The sequence below is a fragment of the Electrophorus electricus genome, chromosome 17 (assembly GCF_041902795.1).
Source record: "Electrophorus electricus isolate QZ-2024a chromosome 17, ASM4190279v1, whole genome shotgun sequence".
Taxonomy (NCBI): Eukaryota; Metazoa; Chordata; class Actinopteri; order Gymnotiformes; family Gymnotidae; genus Electrophorus; species Electrophorus electricus.
In genome coordinates, this window is record NC_137513.1 from 4,439,145 (window position 1) to 4,455,000 (window position 15,856).

The 15,856-nt window shown below is 45.6% G+C and overlaps 1 protein-coding gene across 3 annotated transcripts in view; it reads right to left on the reverse strand.

The window, feature by feature from the left end:
* Positions 1–7,465: 7,465 nt before the first annotated feature.
* Positions 7,466–15,856, reverse strand: part of pipox (pipecolic acid oxidase) — a 14,704-nt gene continuing 6,313 nt past the window's right edge. For 2 of the 3 annotated variants that reach the window (XM_026997727.3, XM_026997726.3), the window contains 3 exons: positions 15,645–15,794; positions 12,514–12,589; positions 7,466–11,315 (listed from right to left, as the gene is read on the reverse strand). In XM_026997727.3, the coding sequence (XP_026853528.1) occupies positions 11,185–11,315; positions 12,514–12,589; positions 15,645–15,794 (357 nt within the window). In that variant the 3' untranslated portion in view covers positions 7,466–11,184. The remainder of the gene's footprint in view (positions 11,316–12,513; positions 12,590–15,644; positions 15,795–15,856) is intronic. The other variant, XM_081700378.1, reaches the window with a different exon arrangement.

A 15,856-nucleotide genomic window follows, 5' to 3' on the forward strand; every position in this document is an offset into this window, starting at 1 on the left:
GACGTGTTTTTGTGTGCTTCTTTGCTTTGTTTACTTTCCTCCTCCTCTCCATCTTTTTTCCCCCTGCAGACATGAATATGCGCGTAGGCTCCGTGCTTGTTTACCTGTTCCGTTTCCAGAGGGCTTTGCACCATTCCCTTCCCCAAAAGCATCCTTTCATGTTTTTGTTGTGCTCAGTAAGAAGAGGCTGTGGTAGTGCGAGCGCTGTCTTTTAATCGTCGCGGTGATGGGGAGCACGTGTGCCGTCCGCTCGCGGTGTTTCGAGTTGTGATCCGTGCGTGTTGATGATGAACCTAAATCTACAACTAACTAATGAACAACAGCTAATGACCTGAGTGTCCAGCTCCATGTAAACCTCAGTCAGCATTTTTGACAAGTTCTGAGAGTCCCAGAAGACCCATTAAAAAACACATCTTGTACAGATCTTAAGAAGGTTGATAGACCTTATTAAAAATAATCTGTTTAATCCAGCATGGTATTTGAGGTCTATCGCTCAAAGGAAAGATTGCCTGTCTATTTTAAAAAGTGTATTTTGGTATACACACATACATGCATATACACATACATACATACACTCACTCACTCACTCACCCTCTCTCTCTCTCTCTCTCTCTCACACACACACACACACACACACACACACACACACACACACACTCTCTCTCTCTCTGTCTCTCTCTCAAATTGAGGCACATGTACACATAATTGCACCAGTGTGAAGACCAGTACAAATATGAAACCTGTGTTTCTACATGGAGCACAAATTACATGAAAATATCAGTCTAAACTGTCATTTGTCCACATATATCTCTTAGAACAGTTATAAATTCTGCCACCATCACCCACACACCTGGCCTAATTAAGATCAATGCTGTTTTCATCTAATAATTCCTAACAAATTGCCATAATTAATGAGAAAAGATTCCAGGTGCCTGACATACTACAGCTAATAATGTTACACGGATCAGCTGTGCAATCTCAAATCATAATAAAAGCTTCGGTAATGAGCACTGGTTACTGGTGTGTATAGAGCATTTTTGACATAATGAAGAACTCTAGAGAGGTGTGTTTTTCAATCACTTATCTCCTCTCATCAGCTAAAGAGCAGCAGCGTCTCCTGAGTGAGCCCTTGGTTATTTCTGGTGTATATATCGCCTAATTATACTTGTGGAAAAAGACTCTCATCTTCACACTTAGCTTCTCTGGCTTCAGGATGTGAGCTCCGTAGCTATAAGCCAACGTTAGCACATAGTCCGGTGCCGGTGCCTACTGTAACGCAGTGAGGCCTCTGGATGGCTTGGAACAGTGAGATCAAAATGTTCACAGAATATTGTGTTAATATTTGATAAATATGAGGAACAAACACAACACTTTTCTCTGTTTTTATTCCTGAGCACGTGTGCTTTATGGGTGTAGGAACACTGCCAAATGGCTGTGCTCAGTATCCCCGTTCTGGGTGAACGTACTGGGACAAAGGAGGTTTAAACTATACTGAAGCAACATAAATGGTCGTAATGGTTTGTGTATTTGTGCAGATGTGGTATCCACGGTGGTTAACCCACTGATGTCACAAACCCTTCACATTTCCTATCTGCACAGTTGCAGCGTGAGTCTGGCTGCATAAACTGTCAGGGTTGGAGGTTTTTTTTTTCTTCCCCTGCCCATTTACTGAAAATGCCTCCAAACCCACTGTGCACCAAGACAATGACAAAACACACACTGCCAAGACAACTAAGCTGCTCGTCGGAGGGAAGGAAGAAGAAAGTTTTCTTCTCTCCAAGTTAATTTACCAATTTGTATTCAAAGCATGCGACCTCCCAATTTACATTCAACAAAGCGTGCAACTGGTGAAAACGACCAGAAGTCAGAAAGCCCTCAAAATAAAACAGAGGCTGCATTTCCTACAGGCAAAGCGTATGTGATCACACACAAACCCCAATTAAAGTTAATTTTCCACAGTACTCAGGCCTGCTTAAAGAGAGGACTGAGTAGGAAAAGTCGCATTATTCCAAAACAGCCGTTCCGCTTGTTTAGAAACACCCCAAAGGAAGTAATGTTTCAGGGTGCACACAAACACACACACACACACACATATCTAAATCCAACATCACTGCTTCTCCACAGTGTCTTACTGCGTTGGTCCTGTTGGCAGCCGTCCTGTCTTGTTCCAGGACGATGTGGTCTTCGGCCTTGCGGCTCCCGCCTCTCAAAGAGACAACCTTCTTAAGTGTTTGTCTTTACCGGTGCCAAAACAACTCTCCGCGCAGTGCTAAGGGAGTGAAATTCAAGCCGTCCTCGATGGGTGTTGCACACTGGTACATTTAAGGAGACCTTCAGCGCAGCTCTGGGTCTGAGGGCCTCCCGCCGCTTCCTCCTGCCTTCTGCCCGCTGTTCCGGCCGGCTGAGGCGTTTGTACAGCGAGGTAAACATCTGTCACTCAGCCTGATGCTGATTGGCCAGGAGCTGCCTTTGGATGTTTCCTTTTTACTTCTGTTTTCCTCCACTGTGGAGAGACTGACACCCCGGAGAAGCTTGGACAAGACAGCAGAGAGACTGCATGAGCGTTGGGGGAAGTCACGAGTGATGCCAAGCTGCCTCGTTTATGTCAGACATTAATGCAGGCGCATACTGTCACAGCACCGGCCTGAAGTGTCTTCAAGTGTTGTATAAAGCAAGTCCCATGAGTGATACATGTATACTATATGTAAATACACAGATTAACCATAACGTTGACACTGAATCCATGTGCCTAGTATTGTGCAGTTACCCCTTGGGTTGCAGGAACAGCTCTGGCCTGGTGAGGACTCCACTAAGCCTCTGAAGGTGTCCTGTTGTATGTGGCACCAAGACGTTAGCAGCAGATCTTTTTAAGTCATTTTAGTTATGAGATGGGACCTTCATGGATCAGACTTGTTTTTCCAGCACAGATGCTTGATCAGATTGAGAGCTAGGGAATTTGGAGGGCAGGTCAACACCTTCAACACTCCTCAAACCATTTCGGAACAATTTCACTGGACAAAATGTTTTGCTTCCCAAACTAAAATAGGTGGACCATACATAGGTGTTTTTTTATGCTATTTTTAGAACTTTCCTATGATATATGGTTTTACATGACAAGGTAAGTAAGTTTTATATTGATTAGACATTATATTACTTATGCATAAATAAGACTGGTCTGTAGTTATGCAGCACCAGACGCAGCAAGTTCTAACACCATCTAGCAGAGCATTAATCTTTTTAGCAGTTTGTGCTAAAGTGCTTCTTCTCGTGGAGTCGAATGAGACAGGCTGGCCTTCACTCCCCACACTACTACGCCCATGACCCCACCTCACTGGGTCACATGTCCTTCCTTGGACCACTTTTGCAGGTATTAACCACTGCATACCAGGAACACCCCACAAGACTTGCCATTTTGGAAACGCTCTGACCCAGTTGTTTAGCCGTCACAATCCGGCCCTTGTCAAAACCGTTCAGATCTTTACGCGCTCCCATTTTTCCTGCTTCCAACACATCAACTTCAAGAATCGCTTCCTGATCGCTTCCTGCCTAATGTGTCCCACTCCTTGACAGGGGCCGTGGTTATGAGACTGTCAGTGTTCTTCACATCATGTGGAAGTGGCTCTAACGTGGCCACATTACACACTAATTAATGTGTAATGTATATCTGTCCATCCTCTCTTTGAAAATCAAGTCAGTCACAGTGGCAACTTCGTGGAGGGCAGGAACTGCAGCAGAGACCCTGTTGGGTGCAGTGATGAGGCCTGCTGGGCCCCTGGAGCTACACACAATTCACGAACAGATCTGTTAACGTTCCATCTCTCACCAGCCAGCCTAGACACACTTCCTTTTAACTACCCTAATGTTTATTTAAACTTCTTCTATTCATAATGTGTCTCATCCATAGTAGGGAAAAATGTTTAAACATGATCTCTAAACATGATCTTTCAAACATGATATATTCAAAAACATTAAAACAATTCCATTCAAATCTATAAAAATATGTATTTTATCCAAACGCCATGCAGCAACGGTTGTCTGGAAATGTCTTATTTGGGCAGTGGTGTGTCAGCTAAATATTATTATATATTTGTTACAATCCAGATAGGTAGTCTAGTGTAAGAGTTTAGGCTAATGTTAAGAATGTGGTGAACCAGTGGTAGCTGTGAAGATACTCTGGAAATTCAAGTACAAAACCAAATGAAAAAAACTTGAGGCATAAAATATCAAACAAACAAGTAGGATTTATCAGTATTATTATTACTTCAACTTAATTACAATAGTAATTATTTATTCTAAATAACCATAATACCAAACGTGTGTGTATACGTGTGAGGGAAAGGGAAGTGTTTTTTTTGTTGTTGTTGTTGAAGATCCTAGTTGGTCACATCCTGTTGCTTTCCCGACGCTGCAATCCTCTCACTGCACCTCGTCAGGGATTGCTGGAACTGCAGTTTTCCCAGCTGCCCTTGCTGCAGGAGCCGTTCTCCCTTCTGCGGCGCCCATCCGCACAACGCTGTCGGGACGCCTATAAGTCCTCATCAAAAGAGGTGATGTAATATTCATGGACAGACATTATCATCCCCACCGTGAGCCTGATGTAAAGAGAGGGAGAGGATGGGAGCCAGGCGCCCGGGAGACGAGGAGAGACGCCACTTAATGCCTTTCCACGTTCACCAGGCTGCGCCGGCGCTGAGCTCATTATACCTCCGATCGCAACGACTGATGAGGGCACAAGCAGGTCTCCAGCAGCAGCCGTGCGGCCCGGGTGACCTCTGACCCCTGCACCGTCCTCATGTAGGACCAGCCCAGACACTTGCTCTGTCTTTACGGTCCGAAGACCAGTGCTAAGAATAGCACATTCTGTATCATATCTTACATAACATTAAATCTGGCTAGCCATGGGTAACGTGTATAAAAGGCCTGAGTAGCACTTTTAGGAAATGATTGGATGCCAATGCATAGAGCAGGGTTGGCAGATGGTTATTTTAGCTATGTCTTATCTTCTACTCTCTGAATTGCTCCCCAGTCACTGGATTTGCTAATCCATTAACCATTAGCGCACAGTCCACCTGAAAACGGTCCATTTCATGTCACCTAATTCCTTGGCACTCGGCTCTCCAGACGCCGCGATTGCACCCATGCTTGTCAGAGGGAGTTTCCTGAAGCTGGGGCCCTGCTGTGCTCTGGTCCTAGTCCTGCTTCCTCCCTGCCCTCCTGCTCCTTGCTGACCTTTGCTGCTCCGCTTTGTCGCTCCCTATATGGCTCTGTTGTGGCCGGAGGCCTCATCTTGTTTCTCCGGAGAAACCTGTGAGCCCCCCGCGATACAGTGTTTCCCAAGCCCAGTCCAGGAGTAAACTGCGCTATGTAGTGTATTATCTTTCTCTAATATTTCCCTGCTTCATCTCATTAATGGCTTGATGCTTAGCTCATGGGCTGGAAAAGTTTCATTACATAAAAGAAAACATTAAATTGTGCATTCCAGGCACGGTAATAAACTGAGAAGTGCTGTCGTAATCTATGCATGTTTCACTCACAGAACTGAATAACGGCAGTAAGCCACTACTACTCCATAATGGCGATGCTTGCTTTCAGGGCTTGTGTATGTTTAGTTTTGCCATGAAGAGAAAGCTCTTGGCTGCTCTGCCATATGTATTTAAACGCTGGCTGTTTTTCACACCATCTGGTGAAGGAGAATCTATATACTGTGTTGGATCTTAAGGTAAAATCCCACCGCACTCCCTCCCACTATTTCCACACGTCTTCTTTCAGCTAAAAGCCCCTTTAATCCCTGTTGTTTATCCCTGTGCCTTGTTTTCCTGGATTCTGGTTTTGTCTGTGTCTTCCAGCTTGTCGACCCTGGAGCGTTGCAACAACTGTGATCATGGAGCTAATAAGATAATGGACATAGCTCGTCACCACACTGCTGTCCTGCCTCTACCCACTCCACGATAGCCAATGTCTGCCTCGCTACGGACGCGGCAAGCAGGAGGAGACGCAAGTGCCGAAGTGAGCAATGAGGAACCAAAGAGAGTCAAATAAAGACAGAGACTGTCCTCCGAAAAAAGACAGGAAGACATGATGTATACAGCATGTACACTGGTTACTAAGGGGCAACTAGACCCATTTGACAATGAAGGGCAGGGATCACAGAAAGGGAGTCAGGGTGGAGATTGGACAAAACAGGAACATAAACACAACTACGTGGTACTAGCTCCTGGGGAATCGGCGACATTATGCCCAAATTTGTTATAGGTGTGATGTGTAGAATCGGCCTACTCATATTTCTAATGGCACAGAAACTATGAACGCTGGGGCCTGACCCCCACCTAAGCACTCTAAATACCCTAAAATACTCCTCACATCGATACTCAAAACTAAATGTGATGTTTACTCTGCTATTGCAATAGCACAGCGTGTCCTTGTGTCAAGGGGTTTGCTGGATTCCACAGTGTCTTGTTTGGCTTCTGTTTCCAGCACCTGAGCAGGTCTTTGTTCCTGCATCATACCCACTGCCCAGGGAGAGGTACACTGCACTCACTGCCATGGCAACACGCACGTCTTGCTCTTCCCATCGAGGAGGCGCTTTTAGGTTTGCCTGTTGTTCCTGTGTTTTTAAACTGTGGAGACCCTGACACGCTAGAGAAGACCAATTTAAGAGGTGTAGAGCGGTAGTGTGGGAGGTAAAACAAAAAAACCTTGAAAGAGGAAAAGAGAGACAGCGGAAGAAAAAGTTATCTATCCTGGTTCTTTTCAGAGAACTGAAGGGTAACTTCATAATATCCACTTGAATTTTGAAAGGTGGGCTAAGTGTACTACATGGCATCTCTTTGTTTGTTTTTAAATTCAGCACCTCATTAAAGCTTTGAGTGCAAAGTTTTAAATAATGATGGATGCAGTCCAGGGGGAAGAGGAGTTGATTTTGAAACCAGTGCTCAGAAAGCAACTTGACTTGTCCTCCTGTTGTTCCAGTTTCCTTCCAGCCCTCAAATCTCCTCTAATATTCCTCCATCCCTTCACCATATTTTCCTGAAAGTCAAGAACCCTTATACAATCGTAGCTTCATAATCCATACGTACCCAAATAAACTCACCCTGTCTCTCCCTGTCACTGAATGTCTCTTCCTGTCACTGAATGTTCAGACCGGGAAGAGCTCACATCTGCAAACTGGAGCAGAAACCCAGACCCGTCGCCCACCCACATGCAGCGGGCTGAAGGAAGCAAGGAGCTGCGTTTATTAAGCCCCTCTGACATGAAGCCAGTGCCTTAGAGCGCAGCATGTAGGAGCTCTGGTGCGCCCATGACCACACCACACCCCCACCTCCCCCCACCCACCCTGCTCCAGAGCCACACCCCCACTTCCCCCCAGCCACCCTGCTCCAGAGCCACACCCCCACCATGCCCCCAACCACCCTGCTCCAGAGCCACACCCCCGCCGAGGTAAATATTAGCCCGCGTGTGCTTGATGGCAGTTTAATGCAGCTATTAATAATCTAGCGCTATCAATATGCTCCCACTCCCGGCCCTTTGGGATGAATGGGTCCCGGGCCTCTCGCTGTCAAGCTGCATAATTTCCTCATTCCCGCTGACGGTGGCGGGCAGCTGTAGTAACGGGCTGCCTGATTAGTGATTAACATGTTTACAGGGCCAAACAGTTGCAGAAGCGTCCCAGCTCACGGCCCGGCTGCTCGGAGACGACCGCCGCTGTGGCTGATGTCTTTTTAACAACATGCTTTGTATGCGGCGAGGCCCTCGGTCGCCACGACGCCGAGGAGGAGGAGGAGGAGGAGAAACTGCATTAAACAAGTGGGAGGGGGGAGGCTTTAAGCTGCAAAGGCCCTTTGTCACAGTCGAGTGTGCTCACGATCAGGCCGAGCTGTTACAGGACCGTCAGAGGAGTCTAATGAACGCAGCACGGGGACCCTGGATTCAGCATGCTGGGTGCTGTCAGGTCGCGGTCTGACAGTTGACTTTAAAGAGTAGTTTTTTTTAAACACGTTTCTTGCAAATGCACGCCGTCAGTTAATGTTTATGCAGTGAGAGGAGCCTGTGTAACTAGGGGAGGGAAAGACACCGTGGAGTTCTAGCCCGCTCCAGGTGATCTTGTCAAGATTGGACCCCTCTGCTGAAGAACTGAGAGATGGGTGCAGAAACAAACAACTACTGGTGTACCCGATGTTCCAGTATAACTTATAACAATAGTAATCTCCATAATTTTAATTTCAATTTTAATTTTATTTGAAATTCTATGCACCGTATGCATGTATTTATTTGATTGTTACTTTCTCATCATGTTTATAAGCAAAAAAAAAAAAAAAAGAAGTTCTTTAGTTTCCTGCAGCAATTTAACATGTTAAAGACAAACAAAAACCAAAAAGTAATAAAATCATATAATGCACCATATAGCCAAAAGTATGTGGACACCCGACCTTCATGCCTATATGAGGTTGTTGGACATCTCATTCTAACATTGAGCATTAATACGGAGTCTTTGCCCCCTTTTATGGCTATAACAGCCTCCACTCTTCTGGGAAGTCTGGCAACCACAAGGTCTTCCTGTAGGTATTTATACCCATTCGGTCGAAGGTGCCGTTATTTGTGAGGTGTGACAGCTGCTGGGAGGCCTTGCTGGCAATCCATGTTTCAAATTATACCACAGGAGTCTGACGGGATTGAGATGAGGGTTCTGCAGCCCACTGGAGTTCCTCCGCACCAAACTTGTCAAACTTTGCCTTGTGATCACGGTCACAGTCACATGAACAGAGAGCCTTCCCCGAATGATTGCTGCAAGGTTGGAAGCATATAATTGTCTAAAATGTCTTTGTGTGCTGTAGCAATGCCATTACCCTTCACCGGCCCAAGCCTGGACCCTGATAACTTTCCCACTCCATTATCCTTCACCAAACTTTACTGTCGGCTCTGTGCGTTCTGGTAATTAGCGTTTAAATGAGGTGCTTTACACCACTGCTCAGCTATAGAAATGCCTTTCATTAAGCTCCTGATGTACAGTTCCTGTTCTCTTTGCTTCTAGCAGCAGGTAGTGAATGATGCAGCAGAGCACAGGCGATGTCTTAAGCGTGACGTGCTCACAGCACGCCTGTTCTGTGGTGGAGTGTTCTTGGCTGCTGCTTGTCACACTTCCATTTCACAACAGAAATAACAGCGTTTACTGCTGACTGGAACTAGCAGGGTATAAATTTCACAGACTGACTTGTGGCAAAAGGTGACCCGCTATATGGGAAAAAAAAAAAAATCAAACAGCATAGAGTGACCCATTCTACTGCCACAGTCTGGAGATGAAGTTCATGTTCTTCGTTCATTTATGTATTTATAAAATACATTAACACAACGGGGGTTGATCAAAGTGCTGTACAATCAAATTATCAAACCATAATCACAACAAGACACAGAAAAGACGATGGTGATGAACAATAAATAACGATGAAGGACAAAAATGTAAAGGGAAGAAAATAACATAACAGGACCAAGACAGTAACACGACTGAAAAGCCGCTCTCATAATGAGCTGACGAGACGAGACGAGATTTAAGAGCAGACAGCATCGGGTCCAATCAACATGCAAAGGCAGCTACTTTCAGAGTGTGGGCGTTACAAGCACAGACGTCCCTGTGCTTCAACCTTGATACAGGGATAACCAAAAAGAGATGGTCAGTGGACCTGAGTGCTCTTTGTGGAGGGTGCGGGGTTAATAGGTCACAGATAGGTTGGCACGAACCCATTTAAGGATCTGTAGGCAAATAAAATCTTGAACTTAATCCTAAAATGAACCGGGAGCTTGGGAAGGGAGGCCAGTATGGGTGAAATGTCTTCACAAACTGCAGCATCCTGGCCCAAATGTACGTGTGAGAGGAAGGCCTGACTAATACCAGCATAAAAGGCTTTACAGTAATGAAGACAGGATGAGATAAAAGCACATATAATTCTTTCATTAAATGATAAAAAAGGGCTTAACCTTAGATAAAAGCCCCTATTGAAAAAAAGCTAGATTTGATCACTGAGTTTATCTGTTTATCCAATTTAGAATTATTACCTATTATCTCACACAAATATTGTTTGAAGTCAGGTTTCAGCAAACAGGCATCAGAAGTTCAGTATTATTCAGAAGTTCAGTATCATTCAGAAGTTCAGTATTATTTTCATTCCAAAAAAAATTTTTTTTTTAAACCCCAAGGCCATCTGGGCTTTTATGTCCTCGAGGCAGTTCAACAATAGTTTTAAAGAATTATTATCTTTCCATTTCAGAGGCAGATAAATGTGGATGTCGTCTGCATAACAATGAAATGGAATACCATATTTTCTAAGGATGGACCAGAGAGAAAATAGGATAGGTCCCAGAAAAGAACCCTGGGGGACTCCACATGATAGAGGTGCTGGGGAGGATATAAAATCACATAGGCAGACAGAAAAACTTCTGTCAGACAAGTAGGATCTGAACCATGCAGTATCTCTGCTGACACAGAGCTCCAAGTCAGAGATGAGGATACTGTGTTCTACTGTGTCAAAAGCAGCAATGAGCTCTAAGAGCATAAGAATCCCTGGAGTCAGTAACTAACAAAAGATCATTAAAATATTTTAAAAGTATGGCTTCAGTGCTGTGAAGGGCTTTAAAACCAAACGGGAATACCTGGAGAATAACATAATGGTCTAAAAATTATTGCAATTCTGTAAATACACATTTTTAGGGAGTTTAGAAATTGGCCTAAAATTTGAAAGAACCGAGCTAAGTAAAATGTTTTGGGTTTTTTTAATTAGTGGTTGAATTACAGCATATCAGAAATTTGGTGGTACAACACCTGAGGCATGGTTGGTGCTCCAAATAGTTTCAATGACTGGCCCATTAGACTCAAAAAGCTCTTTAAAAAAGTGAGGGCAGGCAACATCTGTGGGACACACTGACTTCATATAACCAATGATCTCATTTAAAAGAGAAACATTCAAAGTGGTTAAAAACAGCAGAGCAAGAAGCTGTGATAAATGGGTCATAAGATCTGTCAGCAATGGGTGTGGCTGAAACACCTGAACTCAATAATAAGGAGGAGTGTGACCTTAGGGTGACATTTTGGCAAATCAACCTTTTTTGTTTTGTCATTAGTTGTCATTTCTTCTTATTGATACAGTGCAGCAGGCATTCACATTCACATAGAGGATAAATTTCAGTATTCCGGCCTCATAGAGCAGATCTACGGTGACCCTGGAAACGTCGGATGCTGAAAGGTGAGAGGTCGTAGCTGGGCACCTGCCCCATGCTCAGCTCACACAGCACCTTCCCGACAACAGGGCTGAACTTGAAGCCATGCCCTGTAGCGACACAAAGCAGAACTCAAGAAAGGTGAGCGAGCACAGGGTGTCTGCTGGACAATGCACCCATGAGCGCTGCACAGAGGAGATCGTTTTGCCCAGCAGAATCAGCGCTTTTCACGCTGGCATGCTCAAGCTAGCTGTCACAGAGCAAAACTTCCCAATGCAGTTTATAGTCTAAAGGCTAAAATACGGAGGTGAGGTCTGCCTGCCGCGCTAATGTAAATGAGCTATCGGACCTAGGCCGTGCACCTGCGTGTGTGTGTGAGGCGATCTGTGTTAGGTGTTGGTGAAAGCTACACAATTTCTGCGGTACTCCGAGGCTCCGAGGGTGAGCCAGAGAGTGTCCGTGACAACGCCGTTCCACTGCGCACGCCCAGCCTGCTGGACGGCGTAGCCGTGGCAACTGCAGGTTCTTTCGCTTCGGCAGCTCGGCGCTGACAGAAAGGGAACTGGCAACTGTTTTCCCCAGAAGCCCTTGCATTTTAGGCCTTGAACGGAAGCCAAGCCACCGAGGTTAGACTAGCGGCGGCCAGAGCACCGTCGCAGCTGTGGGGAGGGCAAGCGCGGTAATTGCAGCACACAACAAGAGGACAGAAGAGGGAGAAGGTCAATTATGAGCACTCGTCAGTATTAAGGCAGAAGAATAAGTAGCATAAATCAGTCGTGGCGCGGGTGCTAAAGTGCGGGGATGGGCGGCCCGCCCGAAGCAAGCCCCACGATGCTCTCCATCACACCTCTTTGCGAGCTCCTCTAACGCAGCGCGAGATGGATAGCCTGCCCGCTACACCCCAAAAAAAGCGGCTGGAAATTTCTCAACCCCCAAGCCTTTAAAACGAAGCCTCACTAACCGGAGCTCAGTCTGGAGCGAGTGAGCAGAAATTAATTAGTTGTAATTAGCTAAGGGACAAGGTGATGGGAACAGACAGAACAAGTGGTGGGGGAGCCCTCTGGCCCTAGGGCGGATGCAGAGGAGGCGCAGTGGGGCCCGGGGAACCGCGCACGCCTGTAATTAGCAGATAAAAGGGGGTCCGCGCTGGGGGGGCTTCACTTGCCGTCCTTCACCAATGGCCTTCTCAGCCCTGTCGTTAAAAGTTGGGCTAGCTCTTCGAGTGGGTGCGTGCATATGTGTGGAGGTGTGCTTTTTTTGTGTGTGTGTGTGCATGCACGTGATGCGTGCGTTACTGTTCGGACTAACCTGAGAATCCAGCTCCGATCACGATGTTACTGTACGCGGGGTGGCGATCCAGGACAAAGTGGCGGTCAGGTGTGATCTGCAAGCATCACACACAGATAGAGAGAATGTTAATGTGGAACTTTTCACAGATAAATATTCACCAGCTACTTGACTGTTCAGAAAAAGAAAAAAAAAAAAAACACGAGGTATCAGATCCCATAGCTCAGAACAGAATTCGGCCAAGACACCAGCCTAAAACCCGAAGAGACAGGTTGAGGCAGATCCTTGCAAAACTCTTCTCAAGAGTTCAGTGAAAGTGCTGCACTTTTCGTCTGCCCCTTCACCTCTTGCTGTTAAACAGAGGGAGCAGTGTGAGGAGGACTAACCTCCCTCATCCAGGGACGTTTGATTGAATTGACCATGCAAACAAGCCTTGAGAGTGTTTGCACTCGGCAAAGACACATATTTTTATAACGTTCCTCTTTGTTTGGCAAGGTGAAAGTAATTAAAGTGACGGAACTGACAGATGTATTGTTCCACGTTTGCTAAGCGTCCTTGGGTTGGGAGAAAGTGTAACTTTGTTCATTCATTACAGAGCAAAGCTTTGCCCTGCGCGTCTTCCCACTCTCCACTGTTTTTGTACTGCTCCCATCCATTCCTCATTCACAGAGAGAAGTTCATCTCCCACTACCTACTAGAGCTCTGCCCTACCTTTCTTTGGGCAGAATACAACCAGATATATTAGCGCTTGATATATCCAGGAAGGTCACTTTCAGAATGCATTCCATTACAGATGAAAGGATTCTAAAATCTCAGAAAAAAAATGTTCACGTTACTTGGGCTCCATTTTAAGTTTTGGATTACATTTTAAGGCCATGTATTAAAAGAAACTGCTTCCATCAGGTTACAGCTTTCCACCAGCAGCCAATTTTCCTGCCATGTTGGGTCACCCTTCTCTCTCACCCTCCCTTTTCCATTTTGCTTTATTCTTTTTAAATGTTCTTATTCGACAGTGTAGTTCTTTTTAAACACTGGAATGTAATGCAGAAACATTTTACAAAGTATTGAATTTGTTTCTTGCCTTGTATTAGATTATAGTTATTTTGTGTATTGGTTTGTTTAAGTGTGGAGTGCTTTGGCATGCTACTGAGTAATGGAATGCAGTGTGTGTTTGCATGATTGGCTTTGTGCGTGTGCACTATTGCCCTTTGCATTACAGAGAAGGCGGCTGTGCTGCAGCTTCAGTTTGTGCGGTGAGGATATTTTCTACCAACCCATCTGGATGGCAAATCTGACAAATCAGTGCAAATTAACTAATAAGCACAAACATCTGCAAATCTTACAGATGCATGTGGCACAAATCTGCTTTCCCAGATGTGAAAAAACCAAATGTTCCAACCAGTGTTCATTCCCCCCAACTCTCGTGCTTCTTTTTCTCCTCTCTCCTCGGAGAAAATTCTTCAACTCCTGACTTGCAGCAATCCGACCACGTTTCCGCTGGATCCCATTCCTTGCGCTCTGTTCCAGACAATCTCAAGAGATCCGCTTCCTTTGCTCTCTGACATCATCACTCGACAGCTCCAACATAACCAATTACAGACCAGTATCACTTCTCTCTTTTTTCTCAAATGTTCTTGAACGAGCAGTTTACAATCAGTTATCTCTTTTCCTCACCCAGAATCAGCTCCATGGTCCCAATCAGTCAGGCTACAAACCAGCGCATTCCAGAAACAGCCCTCATAGCAGTGACGGAGAAACTTCATGCTGCTAGAGCTGCCAAACTGCCATCCACCTTGATGCTTCTGGACCTTTGGCAGCCTTTGACACAGTAAACCAAAACGTCCTCCTCTCTGTTCTCTCCAGTCTTGGTGTGACTAGCTATATATGGATATGGTTTCAGTGCTATCTGGAGGTCCTGTCAGGTAACATGGAGAGGATCCACATCCAATCCATGTAGACTCTCCACCGGCGTCCCCCAAGGCTCAGTGCTAGGTCCTCTTCTTTTCTCTTTGTATACTCGCTCTCTTGGTGAAGTAATATCTTCTCATGGCTTCTCCTACCACTGCTATGCCGAGGACACTCGATTAATTCTTTCTTTCCCACCCTCCCATACACAGGTTTCCAGATGCATCTCAGTATGCTTGGCCCACATTGCATCATGGATGACTGCCCACCACTTGAAGCTCAACCCCAGTAAAACTGAGCTTCTGTACATCCCAGGAACTCCCAGCCCTTACCATTACCTCAAAGTTTCCTTCAAGAACTCCCTCGTAGCCTGGGAATAACTTTGGAGAACGAGTTGCTGTTCTCAACTCATGTTTCTAATCTGACCCGATCTTGCAGATTTCTCCTTTGTAACATACGAAGGATTCGGCCTTTTCTCTCAGAGGAAGCTGCCCAGGTGCTTGTGTGATCTCAGTGCTAGACTACTGCAACTCTCTACTTGCTGGTCTTCCTCTAGGAGCTATCAGACCTCTACAACTTGTCCAGAATGCAGCAGCATGACTGGTCTTCCATATTATGAAATTTACATATGGCACTCTGCTGCTGCGTTCCCTTCATTGGCTTCTAGTAGATTTAATACCTTGATGCTTGCCTACAACCCCAAAAATGGACCAGCTGTTCCATGCATAATATCAATGCTCAAAGCTCGATCTGTACCTCAGGGAGTTCGAACCTCAGGTATGGCTGGGCTTGAAAAACCATGCTTCACGTGGAAGACAAGCATCGAGGCTATTCTCTGTCCTGCCTCCCAGGTGGCGGAACAAACTTCCTCTGGCTGTCCAGACAGCAGAGTCCCTTGAAGTCTTCAAATGCAGACTGAAGACCCATATTTTTGTGAAATATTTAAATGACCATTGATCCTATACCTATGTTGAGTAACTGAAATGCTAGTACTTATTTTATTGTAGGGGATTATTTGTTATTGCCACTATCGTTGTCTGAGATAGAGCTTATACGTGTTTTGCAATTCTAGGCATCAACATTGATCCCTGTGCTTCAACAGTATTCTAGTTCAATGGTATCTTGAACTGTAACCTACTGTACTGGCTGGGATATACTCCATGAGTAAATGACAAAGCACTTTGGTAAGTCGCTCTGGATAAGAGCTGCTAAATGCCGTAAATGTGAATGTAAAACCGCTTGCTCACCGTGTACAGGCAGCTCTCAACCACAGCAGGCACTGGCACCAGCCCGGGGAAACAGCGGCGGATGTAGCAGCCCACGGCATCCACGTCTGCCCTGTCCATCCGTCCGTCTCTCTCATCCGGATCCGTCTCACTGCCCATATGGTAGCACACCTGAGAGCGACACACACACACACACACACACACACACACACACACACACACACACACACACA